The sequence below is a fragment of the Haliotis cracherodii genome, unplaced genomic scaffold (genome assembly GCF_022045235.1).
Source record: "Haliotis cracherodii isolate W230 unplaced genomic scaffold, xgHalCrac1.p SCAF_11, whole genome shotgun sequence".
Classification (NCBI taxonomy): domain Eukaryota; kingdom Metazoa; phylum Mollusca; class Gastropoda; order Lepetellida; family Haliotidae; genus Haliotis; species Haliotis cracherodii.
Window position 1 is genome coordinate 13,060,356 of NW_027266266.1, and position 18,586 is coordinate 13,078,941.

An 18,586-nucleotide genomic window follows, 5' to 3' on the forward strand; every position below is an offset into this window, starting at 1 on the left:
CCCAGTCAGAATGAATACCACATGGCATGACAAAAATATTAGTTTTTTCTTTAAGCAAAGATGGTAAAACAATAAATGCAAAAATATTTTCATCCTTTTTTCGTATCACTCTTTCATATGGCATTAAATAAGTATAAGTGTTTCCTTTAAGCAAACATGGTAAAAGAATTTTTTGAAAAATACTTAAATCCTTCCATCTTTTTTTTGATCACCCTTTAAAAATATGAATAAACAAATAACTGCCACACAGCATCACTGAGCATACATCTAGCTAAGTGGTAGGCATTAATGAAGGTCAGCTTTCTAAAAACCGAAAGGAGGCGCTTAAAGATCCAGTCTAGACAAAAAGACTAGACTTAGTGGGGGCATTACGGCATTACCGAACCTCCGTGCCAGATTGCATTATATTTCTATGGAATTACTTGGAACGGGTAACTTAATTACTGGCTAATTGCTCCTCTCACTCCAACCCTTACAACCCCTCCCTTTTGAGGGTTTACCAAATATAACACACCACATTTGCTAAGTCAAGTAACGACCATGTCTGAAACAGCTATATATCCTGAAACCCTTTGAATACTATTTCTTCAGTCATCTCATTGCAGATTTTATGTACGCTTCATCTTAATGCTCATGAACTTTAAGTAATTTCTTCATGCTTCCTGTATCATAAGAAAACAAGTGGTGCTGGGCGCTGTTACCAGTCTGTACAAAATGTATGTGTTAATTGTGATAAAAAAACATACATCTCCTAAGGGCTTTCAATGTGTATGAATACTTTTTTTATGAAACTATTATTTTTTTCTCAGCGGTAAATTATATACAAAAATAAATACAAATAAATAAAGGTTATTAGGATCACCCTTAACTTTCATTATTGTATTTCTTATCGGAAAACATGGCATAAGAATTGAACTATATCAATATGAAAGAATCATGTTTTCCTTAACTTGTTTTTAGTAGCATATGTTATTCAACATGACATCAACAATATTGTATGAGTACGCGGGTCGAAATGAAACGTCAAAACATCAACTATAATAAAACCAGAAAATACAAACACTGCCCCTGTCTTGTCCATTATATGTTCAAGGTGATCAAGGGGCGGCCGGGTAGCCTAGTGGTTAAAGCATTCTCTTGCCACGCTGAAGATCCGGGGTTCGATTCCCAACATGGGTACAATGTGTGAAGCCCAATTCTGGTGTCCCCCGCCGTGATATTGCTGGATATTGCTAAAAGCGGCGTAAAGCCATACTCACTCAGTCACTCAAGGTGATTAAAGAAAGTTGGTCTCTATACTATCAAGACCTGCTGGCTACTTCAGGACAGATTCGTTTTGTTTACAGAATTTTTGCTTTATGGTCAGTTGGTGGAAATAAATTAAAAAAACAAACACAGTGTAGATTGTTCTCCTTAAGTAATCTGAACATGCTGCTGCTGTAACCTAATGTCATGCAAGGTTACCCACTGCGAGCACAATCTTTTGTAATTCGATCTTTGCCATGTGTACTAAAGATGTTGTACAGCCAGTTATCATACCTCCATGTCAGAATGATGAGATCTGATTGGTCACATGATCTTGATAAAATGCAATATATCCCACCTTGGGGGGGGTAACAAATTTCACAGCAGGTGAATAAATCCCTTATACCCCGCCACAAGCAAGACAGGCTGCACGTGGATTTCTGAGAGACAGGATAAATCCCTTATACCCAGCAACCAAGCAAAAAGCAGCATGTTTTTCTGAGTCAATGAAAGTCATGTGACATGTCACAAGCTAACCTCCATTCAAACTAATAGCTGTTTTCTATTAATTTTTTGTTTTAATTCTTTTACAATGTCAGATTAAAACATGTTGGTTAGATACATTCGTTGTAGCAGGATCAATCGGGATACATGGGGTTTTATGCGAGGCTTGAATTTTATACCACTCGGTATAGAACTAACACGGGACGCATAAAACCCCATCTACCCATCGTGATTCTGCTACAACTTATATTGTAACCTACTCTCGTGCAAGTTCTGCTAGAACGATCTATTGTAATTCTTTTGCCATGTGTGCAAAATACGTTGTCATGAAAGTTAACCTGGCCGCACAATCTTCTGCCATTCTCAATGCTTAGGTGTGTAGAACATAAAAAAATCTGCCAAAAAAATTTAAGGCAAATAACCAAGTTCATATTGACTTGCAGGAATCTTTTTCTAAACTTGTCCATCAACCGAAACACATCAAATATGTCACAGAAATGTTGCAGAACCACGTAAGATAAAATAGGCGTTGAAGGTTTAAACATGGTTATATGAACAAGGAACCATGTACATAGCAACACTCATGGTACATTTTTGGCGCTTAATGTTTGGTAAGGATAGCGCCGTATGGGGTTGGCATCGAACTGATCTTCTTTGGATATGACTTCAGTAAATTGGTATTTATGGAGGAATAAATGTAAAAATCAGTTTGTACATTGTAAATCCACATGGCACACTAGTTTTTACATTTATTACCCAATAATCACAAAAAGTACTGAAGCTATTTCTTATTAATAAATATGTCAACAATGTTAATTTCACAGACAGCTTATCCAATCATGAACACATAACACTGCAGACAACAATAGGAAAGCAGTGACAACCAGATCCACGGAGATCACCTGTTACGACACACCTAACCTACTGAAACTCAAGTGTCCACATGAGTGCAAACGTAAAGATTTTATTCAGTGAGAATCTTGAGTTCAAGCCACTTGGATCCTGGCATGGTTAAGGGAAGCCACTCTCAACAAATTGTATGACCTTAGACAAATAATCCTGATAATTTAAACGTTGTTTCTTCAAGTGGCATGATATAGCCCAGTGGATTGTGGTTCACTTGAAACTGGGTTTGAATCCACACACGGACACAATGGATGCAATGATATGGTTGAAATACTGCAGTGTTACGACAGATATTCATTGTGAATTACTGCATCAATCAAACCAGCTTAACCTTAACTATTGCTTTGTACATGCCCTTGTGTGATTGAAATTTTAAATATAAATCTAAAATAATTGATCAAAATGTTATTTTGCTGAAAGAGAAATTATCCATATTCCATATAGAACATTAAAGTAAAAATAAAAAAGTCCCTTTGAGATAAAGCTCAAAGAAAATGTATATAATCTGTATACAAATCACACAGAAATATTGTATGTTAAAAGCCAGAGAGAGAATAATATGAGAAGCATATATTATGATAGATATAAAATATAGGTAATATTTGGTATATAAAGAAATACATTTGATAACCATTCACCCTGTGCATAACCTACCAGATAGAGTTCTCTCCCCTTGAAATGGAAATTAAATCTCATGAATGCTGAGGTGGGGGGCAATGCTGAGAGAGCAATGTGATAGTTGATACATAACAAACATGTCTGGGAAATATGCAGCAGAACCAAATCAACGTCAAACCTCTTCTATTTCGGTCCGTTAGCAGCCTTGATACTAAAGAAAACATGTTTTCGTATCCCAACCTTACTCAGGCAGACTGCAAGATTTTCAGATAAAGCTTCAATTACAATCTGATAGAACAAACGTCCTCAGGGCACATAAAGTAAATAATCTTCGTTTACAAACTTGCCAAAAGCTGTTTAGATTGGTATTTAACTACTGACACCTACATATAATTCTGTAAATGTCCCCGATTAAAAAATATACAGTTTTATACTTAGCAACCAAATCAGCAAATTAACACGAAAGCCCCAAATCACCAACCAATGGTCAAAACGTGCATAATGCTCTTTGCTAAATAATTCTTTGACAAGGGAATACCGTATTTCCTCTATAAGAAGCTGCGGCATCTATTAATTTCCCACAGGCGTGGTGGCGTGTATTTGAGGCCTGGCGTCTATTCTGTTTAAAAATGGCACTGTAGCAGCTCACTACCTTACCAATTCCTATTAATTTCCCACAGGCGTGGACACTACGTGTATTTGAGGCCTGGTGTCTATTCTGTTTAAAAATGGCACTGTTGCAGCTCACTACCTTACCGATTCCCAAGACTTCGGTGCCACAAACAATACATTTTCAGGAAATGGTCACCATTAATCAACATTTAGCAGTATCAGAGACCCAGCGTCTAATAGAGGCCAGGTTTCTATTTTTTTTACACAGGATATGATCGGTGTCAATGAGTGACCGGTGTGTATTGGAAATCCACTTTCTAATAGAGGAAATACGGTATGTGTCTATCCTGAAAAAATATTTCGGTAATAAGATAACTGAAACAGCAAGGAACACGACACAATCTAATCTCGTAAGACCTTGCATTCAATGGATATTATGGCAACGTGCCCATATACACAGTGAGCAACATTGGTTGCCATGGAGTGAGTGAGTGAGGGTTTAATGCCACTTTTAACAGTATTCCAGTTATATCGTGGCTTGTCAGCTTAATGTGGGAGGAAAGCCTGAAGTGATGCAGGTTTCAGACATTTACCACTTCGGTGAAACCCACGAGCACAGATATGGTGCTGACAAACCTAGAAACATAATCAGGGCGAACCTGGATTCGAACCCACAATCATAGGTTTCTGGCGTGCCCGAGGGACGCAACTCTGCACAGTGAATCACGGCGCCTTAGATGACTGGGCCACCCGTGCCCCCTGGTTGCTATGGAGATGGATGTTTCGGCATCCCAAGTGTTTCTAGGGCTTTGGTCCTGCCCATCACTGAATCATAGGTTACAATGTTTGTTTGTTTGTTTAATGCCGCAGATGGCATGTAAATAATCAAATCAGGACCAGACAATCCAGTGACTGACATCATGAGCATCGATCCATGCAATTGGGATACGATGGCATGCATCAAGCAAGTCAGCGAGCCTGATCACCCGATCCCGTTAGTCGCCTCTTACGACAAGCACAGTCGCCTATTACGGCAAGCATAGTCGCCTCTTACGACAAGCATAGTCGCCTCTTACGACAAGCATAGTCGCCTCTTACGACAAGCATAGTCGCCTCTCACGACAAGCATAGACACCTGCTACAGCAACTATGGGTTTCTGAAGACCTACTCTCCCCAGGAACTTCATGTTACATGTACTTCACTAGGCAAGTGACTTTGTTCAAACTATGCCTCTTTTTACCTGGTAGGATTTTGCGTGTAAAAGGCAGTTTGGGTTGTATACTCCCCAGGGAGCTGAGAATATAATTCAAGAGCACACTGACTAGGGGTATCTGATCTGGTACAATGTAAATGGACGTATTATCATATTCAATGAAGCCCTCATAAAATGATTACATCAAACCCGCTCTCGGTTTGTGATCAATACTAACAAAAAGGCCTAGACGCCCTGACAGCCAGCACAATTTGCCTTACCTTGTCGTAGTCTTTCAATCTGTTGTGGAGGTCGGCTACTTCAAACGTCAGTTGAGTATTTCTGGCCTCTGAAGTCTTGAGGTCTGTTTCCTGCAAATTAAAATATCATAAGAGTTTCTGTTCTGTTCTGTCTTCAAACAAAACCAGAAAAATTGGGCTTTTTCAAGAGCAAGAGCAAATCTTTTGGTTAGTTTTCTTATTTGGATTCTATTGTTAATACAAATCCCAAGGATTGCATATCCGACAGTGATCCGGGAAATCCCAATGTGGCTTTCTGCTGACTCATCAGAAAAGATTGGAGTGAGTGAGTGAGTGAGTGAGTGAGTGAGTGAGTGAGTGAGTATGGTTTTATGCCGCTTTTAGCAATATTCCAGAAATATCATGGCAAGGGACACCAGAAATGGGCTTCACACATTGTACCCATGAAGGGAATCGAACCTGGGTCTTGGGTATGACGAGCAAACGCTTTAACCACTTGGCTATCCCATCGTTAAACCAATGAGCACAGGTATGGTGCTGACAAACCAAGAAACATAATCATTAATGTGTCACCTTAGCCTACTGGGCCACCCGATGTCCCTTGAAATGAAGGATCAGATTCTCCACACCATAAACACCAAACATTTGTTTGTTTGTTGTTTAACGCCACACTCAGCAAAATTCCAGCTATATGATGGCAGCCTGTAAATAATCGAGTCTGGACCCAAAAATCCAGTCATTGACATCATGAGCATCGATCCAGGCAATTGAGATACAATGACATGCATCAACCAAGTCAGTGAGCCTGACCACATGATCCCCTCAGCTGCCTCTTACGACAAGCACAGTCACCTATTACGACAAGCATGGGTTGCTGAAGACCTAATCTACCCCAGGTCTTCACGGGTCCCATGAGCATTCACATGGGTGGAATGGCGCATTATAAATGACCTAGAACTATCTGAGTGAAGTCCTGAAAATAAAACTTGTTTTTTAAATAAGTTTACCCCTCAGGTTAGTGAAGTGGAGAAAATGCACTTACTAATTCTTGATTATGCTCTCTCTGTTTTCCTATGCTAGCCTTTAAAATATCACATTGTTCCGCTTTCTGTTTCAGGTCAGCATCCTGTAAAAAAAGAAGGTTTTCTTTAAAGAATATCATCACATTTACCACATGCTGTGTGTTCATAGCTGAGCATGTCAAGGTAACATTGACTGTTATAATCAGGAGATAAACATTAGGGCTGGGACGATACACCAACTGTGCGATACGATACGTATCACGATCCGATATTCATCACGATACCTTGCTCACGATCCAATACCAATCACGATTTTGCATGTGCTCTTATCAGTGGTGTGTAAGCCATCTTGTTCATAGACAGGATGGCCAAATACCTGGCACACTGATGACATACTTCAGCAAAATTATTGTTGTCACTACTAATTTTCACTAGTAATTAGTGTTTTGTGCAACAATTATTAAAGAATACATTTAAGGTTAATATCGATACTTTTTACTTAGTGTGTGATAGTGAACGATACTTGTATCGAGAAGTAAATCATTGCAGTCCACCAATGCATCGGTGTATTTTCCAACTACTAATAAACACACTATTTTGTCAATGTACACCACACAGAGACACAATGATTTGTTAGTTTGTTTGTTCGATGTTTAACGCAGCACTCAGCAATATTCAAGCTTTATGACAGAGGTCTGTACATAATCGAGTCTGGACCAGACAATCCAGTGATTGACGTCATGAGCATTGATCAATGCAATTGGGATACTATGACATGCATCAACAGAGTCAGTGAGTCTGACCACCCAATCCCGTTAGTTGCCTCTTACGAAAAGCATGGGTTGCCGACGACCTATTCTACCCCAGATCTTCCCTGGTAGAGACACTATGAAAATGCAAAGTTCACACTGATCTATTGCTTGGGGTTATAATGTAGTGATTTGTACATGCTTTAGGGTGTGGATTTTGCTCAGAAAAATGTGTACACCTCTGATTGAGCAATTAATTTATAGTATTTTTAAAAATCAAGGTGATCACGAACGATTTCCAGTTATCCAAATTGATGATGATGATAAATATTTTTTTGTCCAACACATATTTCCAGTTATCCACACTGAAAGAAGAAGATGATGATGATGATGATGATGATGATGATTTTTTATGTGTCCACCATAATCCACATAAAAAGAGTAACTACAGCTAACATAGTACTCGTAGCAATCTCAAGAAGGGTTATCGTGAAACAAGCAAAGAATATCAGCTGATCTGTTGCAAATTTAAGTGCACAGGCCGACACAATGAGAAAATCTATCCCATACAAACACATGTATGCATGGTGAAGAAAAGTATTGTGCTGCAAGATACTTCATGAGAAAAATAAAAACAAGACCACTGGCCTTGAATCACTTGTACATACAAATAAAATCAAGCTGCTTCGTGGGGAAAAGCTCAACATGACATATATGCTTATGATTTGTTTATTGCTTAACGCTGCACTCAGCAATATTCCAGCTATATGACGGAGGTCTGTAAATAATCGAGTCTGGACCAGACAATCCAGTGATTGACATCATGAGCATCGATCCACGCAATTGGGATCGATGACATGCATCAACCAAGTCAGCGAGCCTGACCACCCGATCCCGTTAGTCGCTTCTTACCACAAGCAGTCACCTTTTACGGCAAGCATGGGTTGCTGAAGACCTATTCTACCCCGGAATCTTCACAGGTCTAGATGATTGTAACTTGGGTGAAACCCACAAGTTATTGTGCTCACAGACCAAGGTAAATTTGTGATTCAAACCTCTGACCAGCAAGTCCAGGCATGGCTAAGGGATGCAACTCTGCACAACAAATACCTCCCAGGATCATGGAGGCATATTAACCCAACAAGACATGAAGAAATCTCTCACACAAATAAACACAAATCAAACACTACAACAGGTCCTAAAATTAAGGAAGACAAAATGATATACCATCTATTCCTGTGGCTGGAGGTCACCTTGTCAAAAGCCTGATGAATCACAACATCAATATATTGTTGGTCACATCCCTGTATGTTCGGACACAGACTTGTATGTGTCTGTGCGTGGCCATGAATGGGCTACTCTCAGACCAGGAGGCTTTGCTAACACTACTGACCGATCAGGAATGGAGGTTGTTTCGGATGATTGTTTACTGATCAAAATGGCAAATATTATCAACAAATATTCCTCCTTTTGGCCAATCTGTTGATAAAATCTGTTTGGAAACACATTCAAAAGATTTTCACACCAGCATAATGTGGGACCACAGCATGGGTGACACAGGTCATGGTCGCAACAACACTTCTTCACTTGTTAGCGGATGAGTTGATTAGTTGGTAGTTTTATTATTATTATTATTATTATTGGAGCTACGGCAAAGTGACACAACTTGTATGAGTGAACATCGTTCAAATGTCACAGTAGTCCATCTATATGATGGCATTCTGTCTATAATCGAATCAAGTTTGGACCAGGCAATCCTGCGAATGACATCATGAGCATCGATCTACGCAATTGGGATAACAATGACACGCATCAACAAAGTCAGCGAGACTGACCACCGGATCACATTAGTCAACTCCTACGACAAGCATGGATTGTTAAAGACCTATTCTAACCCAGATCTTCAAGGGTCAATTGAGTCTAGACCAGGCAAACCAATGATTGACAGCATGGGCAACAATTTATACCACCAGTGTCACACAATAACCAAATAAAATGTGTTTTTTGTCTGTCCTGAACACATTACATAACCTCTACCCGGCCTTGCCTGTATATTTCTGGCTTCAAGTGAGGTAATGTTAAATGGCTTATGTCTGTCCTGAACACATTACATAACCTCTCCTGGGCCTCTTTTTGCTCTTCCCTCTCATGATTACCCTCCCTCTGCACAGTATACCTGTACATTTTAAGGTCTTTCAAAAGAGGTCATGTAAAGTGGTTTTGTCTGGCCTGTCCACATCACATAACCTCTTCCCCCCCCCCCCCCATAAATTATGAATTGATGGAATTTTAGGAATTCTCATACATGAAAAGTCAAGATCATTAAAATTCATAATTTTTGTTCTTCAAAAACCTAGTTTGTAAAGCGTTTTATAAAAATAATCGATTTTTGGAAAATATGAAAATGTGAAAATTACCAATATCTCCATGGGAACAAGTGACACAGTCAATTATCACGCTATGAATGTTTGTCCAAGTATTCCACAATGAAGCACCTGTCATGACTGAAGGCTAGATGTAATATGACACATTAACCATGGCAAATTAAATTTCTGTTTCATTTATTTCTCTCCATGTTTCCCAATTATTGACGTGAGAAATTTCAAAAGAACTATTTCAAGACCCTATGTCAATATCAGTAAATATCAAAATGTATATGTAACCTTGGCAATCTCTAATTTGCTTGAGCAGTGTAAACACTGACATATACAATGTCTATGTTTTTACCTTTGTTTGTGCATTGCAAACGGTGTGCCGGAAATCTATTACCCCGAGCATCGTGACTATTGAACGCACACCCTTAAGTTTATATCAAGTCAGCCAAACACATCTTCTACCCTGCCTCTTCTCTGACAAGCAGCAAGTTTGTTTATAGCCAACTGACATGCATTGTTCTGTCACAGGATTTTAGCTTGGTGTAGTTAGCCTGTGTCAATCAAGCCAACAATGAGTACAAACCTATTTTTGTTCCCTGTGAAATAATGAACCGTTTTCAAAACTGTTCAAATACTTTTATCATTCTGGAATAATTGATGATGAGGTTTATATATTATTTGATGACTAGTTTTAGATATTATTTCTTCTGATTATTGTTTTATAAACTCATTTGACAAATAAATGTTCAAATACAACATCATTACATGGCCATGTAGGAGGTCAAATTTCACAAGGGTCAAATGTCCTGTAACACCTACTACATTGATTTTGAAGGCATTGTTGGTAGAGCTTGTGAGTCTGGGTTGTGGATTTGAGTATTAAATAATCATTACATCTATTCTTTGGATGTTGATTCACTAAAAAACATGCTATGATGACAAACACACAAAGTGCATCTCTAATGAAAGATTAATGTACATCAATGTGTTGGGTTGATTAAACTATAACATTCTGACCTCATGTCAAATTATATGTTTGTACTGGGTGAGTTTACAATAATTGAAAAAAACACTTGCCCAGATTAAACTACAATAAGTTGTCTGCCCTTTCTGACCTTGTAATGGTGGTCTGGATCCTTTCATCAAAGTCTATTGTTAATCTGCCAATGAACACTTTGCCATAAAAAAAACAAAAGGAGTGACCATTGCTGAAATTTGTTTCTTTGTTGTTTAATGCCGCACTCCAGCAATATTCCAGCTATATGACGGCGGTCTGCAAATAATCGAGTCTGGACCAGACTGACATTGACATCATGAGCAACAATCTACACAATTGGGATATGATGACATGCATCAACTAAGTCAGCCCGCCTGACCACTGGATCGCGTTAGTCGCCTCTTATGACAAACAGGGTTATTGAAGACGGAAGTAATCAGAGCACTACAGAAAAGCAGATTTTCCTAACATACCGGTACCATCCTTGGCCCACCTGCACAAAGCGATCATAACGCCAAGACTATTGGAAGCACATATTAAAGCATGAAAATAATCAAAATAGTGCTAAGACTGCTTTGTGAATGTGGGCCCTTCGTTTACAGACGCACGTCTGATCACAGGAATCATTGATCTCGACGATACCAAGAATCAAGCTTACATTGATTACATTTCCACATGCAGACAAAGCCTTACATAATCAGGTTCATGAGCAAGGATAGAGACAGTTGTGATATGAGCCAGACACCTCTACGTGGGACAGACAGTGTTTCAGATTGTTACTTGAGTTTAATAGCCACTTGCGTGAGCATTTTACCGATATCAAATTGTGTTATTCAGGTGAGCGGAGCAAAACCTACATGATGCACTCGTAGGCATACCAATTTGTTGCACATGGGGGCAGACCAAGGATCTTGATTTTGGGTAGAAAATCGGATTCAAACCCGAGAGTGAGTGAGTGAGTGAGTGAGTGAGTGAGTGAGTGAGTGAGTGTTGCTTTAAGCCGCATCATTGGACACGTGAATATCCGGGTAGAATAGGTCTTCAGCAACCCCTGTGCTTATCGTAAGAGGCGACAAACGGGAACGGATGGTCAGGCTCGCTTGACTTGGTTGAAACATGTCATTGATCACAATTGCGTTGATCGATGCTCATGATATCAATCACTGGATTGTCTGGTCCAGACTCAATTATTTAGAGACTGCCGTCATATAGATGGAATATTGCTGAGAGCGGCGTAAAACAACCAACCAACCAACATGGTTGTGATAAGATTCTATAAAACAGAAATATCACGAAATATTTTAAGCTGATTGTTCAGGAAAATTAATTGAGTTATTTTAATTAGAACAGTACACAACAAGGACGCCTACAAGACAAACTTCACTTCTAAAAGACACATCCCTATCAACAGGTCCTTATCCAGACAGCACACCAAACGTGCAGATTCAGCAAAAACATTCTGGGATATAACTTGATCATAATTGTACAATGATTACTTAATGATACAACATATCATTAATGATACATCCCTATCCCATACCATCACCAATACCATCACATACATACCAAACTATTTTTTGCTGATTTGGCAAAAATTACTGCAGCTAATTTTGATCATGAGTGAACTGCACTAAACATCAATACCAGTAATTGGCCTCAGTTCCTGTAGCGGGTCTCAAATCTCCAATTCCTGACGGTATGTAATGGGTAGTCATGGCATCTCAAGATATCCACTCAACATGTTATCTACAGCATGAAATATACATCAACGGGGAAGGAGCTTCAGTACATGGCTGGTTCAGTCGGTGGGAAATGTACGCCTAATGACTGCAGCCGTAATTTAGCATGATGTACTTTCGCCATGTGGTCTTCATGATTTCCCATGTGGATTTAAAAAGATTTTTTTCTCTCTAAAATCAAATCAGCTTCTTGTAATTTCTCTAAATCTTTTGGCCGTGTTCCCTGTGCAGTAATTTCAATAAAAATCTGCTTATTAATTTTTCATAAGACCATATCTCACAGCAACCTAAAAAAATGACCTAATAAAAGTTCCTTTTTTTAATAAACAATTCATTGAAGTACAGTTTTTCAGTACTTCTATTTTACTGCCAAAAGTGAGTGAATGTTATTGATCAGTTTTCTCACAATCATCTCTCAGGACCAGAGAAACCAGAGGTCGACAGCATGAGCATTAATCTGCACAAGGTCAATGGTTCAATCCCTTGCTGTGTCATACCAAAAGACATTGCACATGCAAGTCGTTATGTAAGTGGAATAATCTTGAATGTGACATAGAACCTATTTTGCCTCACCTCAGCCAGGTCAATTATTGCAACTGCCCATCCCCATGTAGTTGACTGTTTGACAGTAAGTTGACTCAGAGCCCTCATGGTATTGAACCCAATTCACTCACTCACTCACTTCTGCAGAGACTACCGTTGTCTAGTGGTCGAGCGTCTGCCCGGAGAGCGGAAGGTCCGGGCGATCCCCAGCCACGTCATACCAAAAGACGTTAAAGATGGTACTTGTTGTTACCCTGTCTGGTGGTCGGCATTAAGTGGCTCAAACAAGGACTGGTCGGCTTGGCGTCAGTATACTGTGTCTGAGTGGGGTATTGAAGTTACAACAACAGCATTGTATCTCAGTGGGCTAGCACTATTAAACCGACATCAGTGCGGGCTAGTACAGACAGTTACCTACTCACTGTGTCTGAGTGGGGTATTCATGTTAAACTGCAGCATGGTATCTCAGTGAGCTAGCACTACAGATCGGCATCTGCCGTGACTAGTACAAGCAGCCACACACACACATGCATGCACGTCGCTATGTAAGTGCAATAATCTTGGACGCGACGTTCAACCCAATTTTACCTCACCACTCCTGAAGAACAGGACACAAAACACAAACAGAACACAAAACACAAACAGGACACCAAACACAAACAGGACACAAAACACAAACAGGACACAAAACACAAACAGGACACAAAACACAAACAGAACACAAAACACAAACAGGACACAAAACACACACAGAACACAAAACACAAACAGGACACAAAACACAAACAGAACACAAAACACAAACAGGACACAAAACACACACAGAACACAAAACACAAACAGGACACAAAACACAAACAGAACACAAAACAGGACACAAAACACAAACAGAACACAAAACACAAACAGGACACAAAACACAAACAGAACACAAAACACAAACAGAACACAAAACACAAACAGGACACAAAACACAAACAGGACACAAAACACAAACAGGACACAAAACACAAACAGAACACAAAACACAAACAGGACACAAAACACAAACAGAACACAAAACACAAACAGGACACAAAACACAAACAGGACACAAAACACAAACAGAACACAAAACACAAACAGGACACAAAACACAAACAGGACACAAAACACAAACAGAACACAAAACACAAACAGAACACAAAACACAAACAGGACACAAAACCAAGGCACCAATCTGTTCTCTATTCATTGCTTTCAAACGAAGCTTGACAAGATCTTGAACTTTACTACTCAATGCCATTAAAGATTAAAGCCTGGTGTCAGTGTTATGTGTAACGAACATGACATTTCTTTGATCTGTAAGCAGGGGGATAAAAAATGTCATGTTTTTGTCTCCTGATTCTTGACCATTTATTCTGCTTTAAAGAAACTGGAAAATTAAATTGACATATGAATCAAAGGTTTGGAAACAATCTCTTACATCCCTGATACTCTGAACTTTTTGACAAAAAATATTACATTATAGATTACATTAATATTAAAGAATAATCCCATCATGTCAAGCTCTAATCCATCTACAGTCTTTTTGATGACTAATGCAAATACTCACGAGAAACCTAATCTGAATTTACAATAAAAAAAAAGTGACAGAACAAATCCCAATTTAATCATAAATCTCTGCTGAAAGCAGATCCGATTGTACGATTCCGACCATATCATGAGCATGCGTATGATCACTATCAAACAGTGATGATACTAGATGTTCACGGAAAGGTGAGCCTACCCTGTCCCACCAGTGTACTCATCACAAACACATGCAAAGGCAAGTCAAATGTTGACCTGGGAAAAAAAATGGGAACGTGGTTTAAAAATACGAAATTGCATTGGGCTTCATTTTTGTGACTGATGTATCAAATTTGGAAACGTCCTCCACATGCCTACCATGAAGGCTACACCAAGGGCCTTGAATGTTGTGACCTAATCGAACAACTATTAAGCATGAGTCATCCGACAGTCTTTGAAATTATATCGCAAGAGTCATACACAATCATTTCCACAAACCACATTTAAATAAAACGACAAAACTTGACACAAAAGAAAAACAGTAGACAAGTTACAAACATCTTAAAGGTCATTTTCTTGTGGCCAAAGACGACATTATTGTAAATGAAAACATTCCATCTAAATATCAAACAGATTCACTTGGTGATCTCAAACCAGTTACCATTCTTTTCAACAACGTCTGCCACATCAGACTCTTTCCATCCTACAAAATCCCAAAGGTTAAACCAACAAAGGGAATGTCTTCAACAGTAAGGGTCGCCAGCACATTCCATCTTCTGTAGCTTCGTCCTGTTGCCAAGTGTAATCTGTTCTGTAGCCATTCAATTATCGCTACCTTTCATCAATCTCAATCCTTCATTAATTCAGGCATTAGATGTATAAATCACCCTTATCTCATCCCAATTAGCAACGGAATAAAAGGTAGTGGTAATAGAACTGGTTTTGTTTATCTCACGCTTGTTGATGCCTGTTTCTGGTTGATTGCCTTCTAACTGTGACTTAATCCCCCACTTACGTAACTGTACGAAATTGCATGGCAATTGACGTAGTTTATCCATGCCTTGTTAGTTTCGGAAATGGACCGAAGATGCAAGGCTGTCTCGTTGATAAAATTGACCCTCCTCTTGGAAAATGGTGCTTACAGGTCATGTAATATTTTTCGCAGTCATTTTCACTTTTCAGCATGTTTTTCATTGACATTAAGCTGCTTGGATAAATTTCAAAGAATTTATATACATGACGTATATACATATATATATATTGTATTTATTAATATTTTAAATTGCCCGATATAATTCATGTTCGTACATGTAAAAGACTTAAGGTGAGTTATGATTTAGAGTTACCCGCCCTTGCTGTGGATTCCAGGGGAAACTTCATGAAACGATGTAGTTTCGTCACACAAACATGTGTGAAGTACCTTGACACTGATAACTGTCTTCACATACAGAGCACAACTTGAAACACCTTCACACTGATGTCATGTCATCAGACAAATAGTACATGCTCAAAGTATGATCATACTTATAACATGTCTTCACACAAATAGTACATGCTCGAAATACCTTCATATTGATAAGATGTCATCAGACAAATAGTACAGGCTCAAAGTATGATCATACTTATAACATGTCTTCACACAAATAGTACATGCTCGAAATACCTTCATATTGATAAGATGTCATCAGACAAATAGTACATGCTCAAAGTATGATCATACTTATAACATGTCTTCACACAAATAGTACATGCTCGAAATACCTTCATATTGATAAGATGTCATCAGACAAATAGTACAGGCTCAAAGTATGATCATACTTATAACATGTCTTCACACAAATAGTACATGCTCGAAATACCTTCATATTGATAAGATGTCATCAGACAAATAGTACATGCTCAAAGTATGATCATACTTATAACATGTCTTCACACAAATAGTACATGCTCGAAAGACCTTCATTTTGATAAGATGTCATCAGACGAATAGTACATGCTCAAAGTATGATCATACTTATAACATGTCTTCACACAAATAGTACTTGCTCGAAATACCTTCATTTTGATAAGATGTCATCAGACGAATAGTACATGCTCAAAGTATGGTCATACTTATAACATGTCTGCACACAAACAATAAATGTATGGGGGCTAATCCTAATGCTTAATGAGTCTAAATTGAAGTAATTGCTGAATGTTATTCTAATATAGGTGATGACAGATTTACTTAAATAAAAATAGTTCAAGGCAATCTATAAGACAATGTAGACATATCTTTTGTTTTATTGGATATTATGTCTGGGAGATTGGATCTTGATACCTTAGGCTAGTATTTATCTAAAAGCTTTAAATCTATTAAACTATGAAGACATAACTTTTGTCTTATTGAATAGCGTGTCTAGAAGATGTGTTCTCGTTACCTTAGGCTAGCATCTATCTAAAAAGCTATAACTGAAACTACTGATATTTTATATGGATTTTACCTGATGATAAGTATTACTTGCTAAACTATAATTATATGAAATGATGTATAAATATTACACCATGATAACTCTTAAAAGCACTGTATGTGGATCTAATTATTATAGGAAAACTTAGTATAAATGTTACATCATGATAATACCATCATGTTGGAAAGATGTCATCAGACAAATAGTACATGCTCAAATTGTCGTCATACTGACTTGCAATCATTCTGTGCTAAACCAGATTTAATACAGTATGGCATAAGACAAACATGGCCGTTGCTTTACCAAATAAACCATAAACAATGCAATGATAACCCTGCTGATCGCATGAATTGTTGTTGCTCAGTGACCGTAAAGCTAATTTACGTCGTCAAGCATAATATCTTAATTATGCAATAACCGTAGCTGCTAGTCAATAACGTGTAACAAACTGCCTTTGTATTGACCCTGATGGCGAGAGAGTTTCTACCGGTATTTAGTCATGGGTTTGCTAAGGCTGGGGTGATTAAGCCTAATGGATGCAGTTCCTTAAGACACAGCAAAGTCCCTGAGGAATCGGTCTCTGTGTCAAAGACACAACAAAGTCCCTGAGGAATCGGTCTCTGTGTCAAAGACACAACAAAGTCCCCGAGGAATCGGTCTCTATGTCAAACACACAACAAAGTCCCTGAGGAATCGGTCTCTGTGTTAAACACACAACAAAGTCCCTGAGGAATCATTTTTTGTTTCCAAAGTCCAAGGCGCATGTATGTTCCATATAGGTTTTATAACCAACTTCTTCCTGTTGCAAAAACTCCAACCTCTTTAAGGACAGCTCACTTATTATAAGGGAAGAGTGTGTGAGTTGGGTTTAACGCTGTTTTTAACAGTATTCCAGTTATATCACGGCGTGTAAGCTTAATTTGGGAGGAAAGCTCAAAGTGATGCAGGTCTCAGACGTTTACTGCTTCGGTGAAACCCACGAGCACGGGTATGGTGCTGACAAACCTAGAAACATAATCGGGGCTAACCGGGATTCGAACCCACAATCATAGGTTTCTGGCGTGCCCAAGAGACGCAACTCTGCACATCGAATTGCAGCACCTACTACTGGGCCACCCGTGCCCCCTAAAAGGGGAAGTGGCAGGGTGGGGGGTGTCAGAGGGAATCAGCAATCAACAGGAGAGGGTCACCCAAACAATTTGTCGGTCCCTAGGGTCCCCTTATCCCCTGCCAATATGACATGTCCGGTTGTGTGCAAGGCAAGAAATATTGTACGGTTATCTAGATCTGCCCCAGACACAAGCACTACCACCATTTTCAGTCAAAGTCGTTGCTATGGAAACTGGAAAAATAATTTTTGCAAAAATCCCAAACTATGGAAAGGCACCAGTTCACCACGAGACCTATCCTTGTGCCAAGTTTGAATAAGATATCTCTCAGGGTTTTTGAGTTCTACTGGAAACGAAATGTGACAGATGGACGGACGGATGGACGGAAGGAAGGACAGACAGCATCCATTCCTACATCCCCCTTCCACTTTGAGGTGGGGTATAATGAAACACACATTTGAGGAGGGTCATATCCTTATGGTCATTTTATAATAAAATATATATGGTGATGTGTACTTTGTCTATTGAGGGAGGGATCGAGAAGAAATATATAACGACACAGGGAGGGTAAAAAAAGTATGACAAGCATTGTGGGAGGGTCATTATCTTCAGCACATCAAAAACCTCCGACCCACCACCCCCTTTTATAAACGACTGGTCCAAAAGTGCCAAAATTGGTCATGGCATTATATTGAGTTTGGCATTTTATCTGTTTT

The 18,586-nt window shown here is 38.9% G+C and overlaps 1 protein-coding gene across 17 annotated transcripts in view; it reads right to left on the reverse strand.

Annotated features, from left to right (window-relative positions):
• Positions 1 to 18,586, reverse strand: part of LOC139456225 (RIMS-binding protein 2-like) — a 316,067-nt gene that overhangs the window by 140,250 nt on the left and 157,231 nt on the right. For 16 of the 17 annotated variants that reach the window (XM_071237829.1, XM_071237826.1, XM_071237825.1 and 13 more), the window contains 3 exons: positions 6,381 to 6,464; positions 5,360 to 5,449; positions 3,310 to 3,327 (listed from right to left, as the gene is read on the reverse strand). In XM_071237829.1, the coding sequence (XP_071093930.1) occupies positions 3,310 to 3,327; positions 5,360 to 5,449; positions 6,381 to 6,464 (192 nt within the window). The remainder of the gene's footprint in view (positions 1 to 3,309; positions 3,328 to 5,359; positions 5,450 to 6,380; positions 6,465 to 18,586) is intronic. The other variant, XM_071237818.1, reaches the window with a different exon arrangement.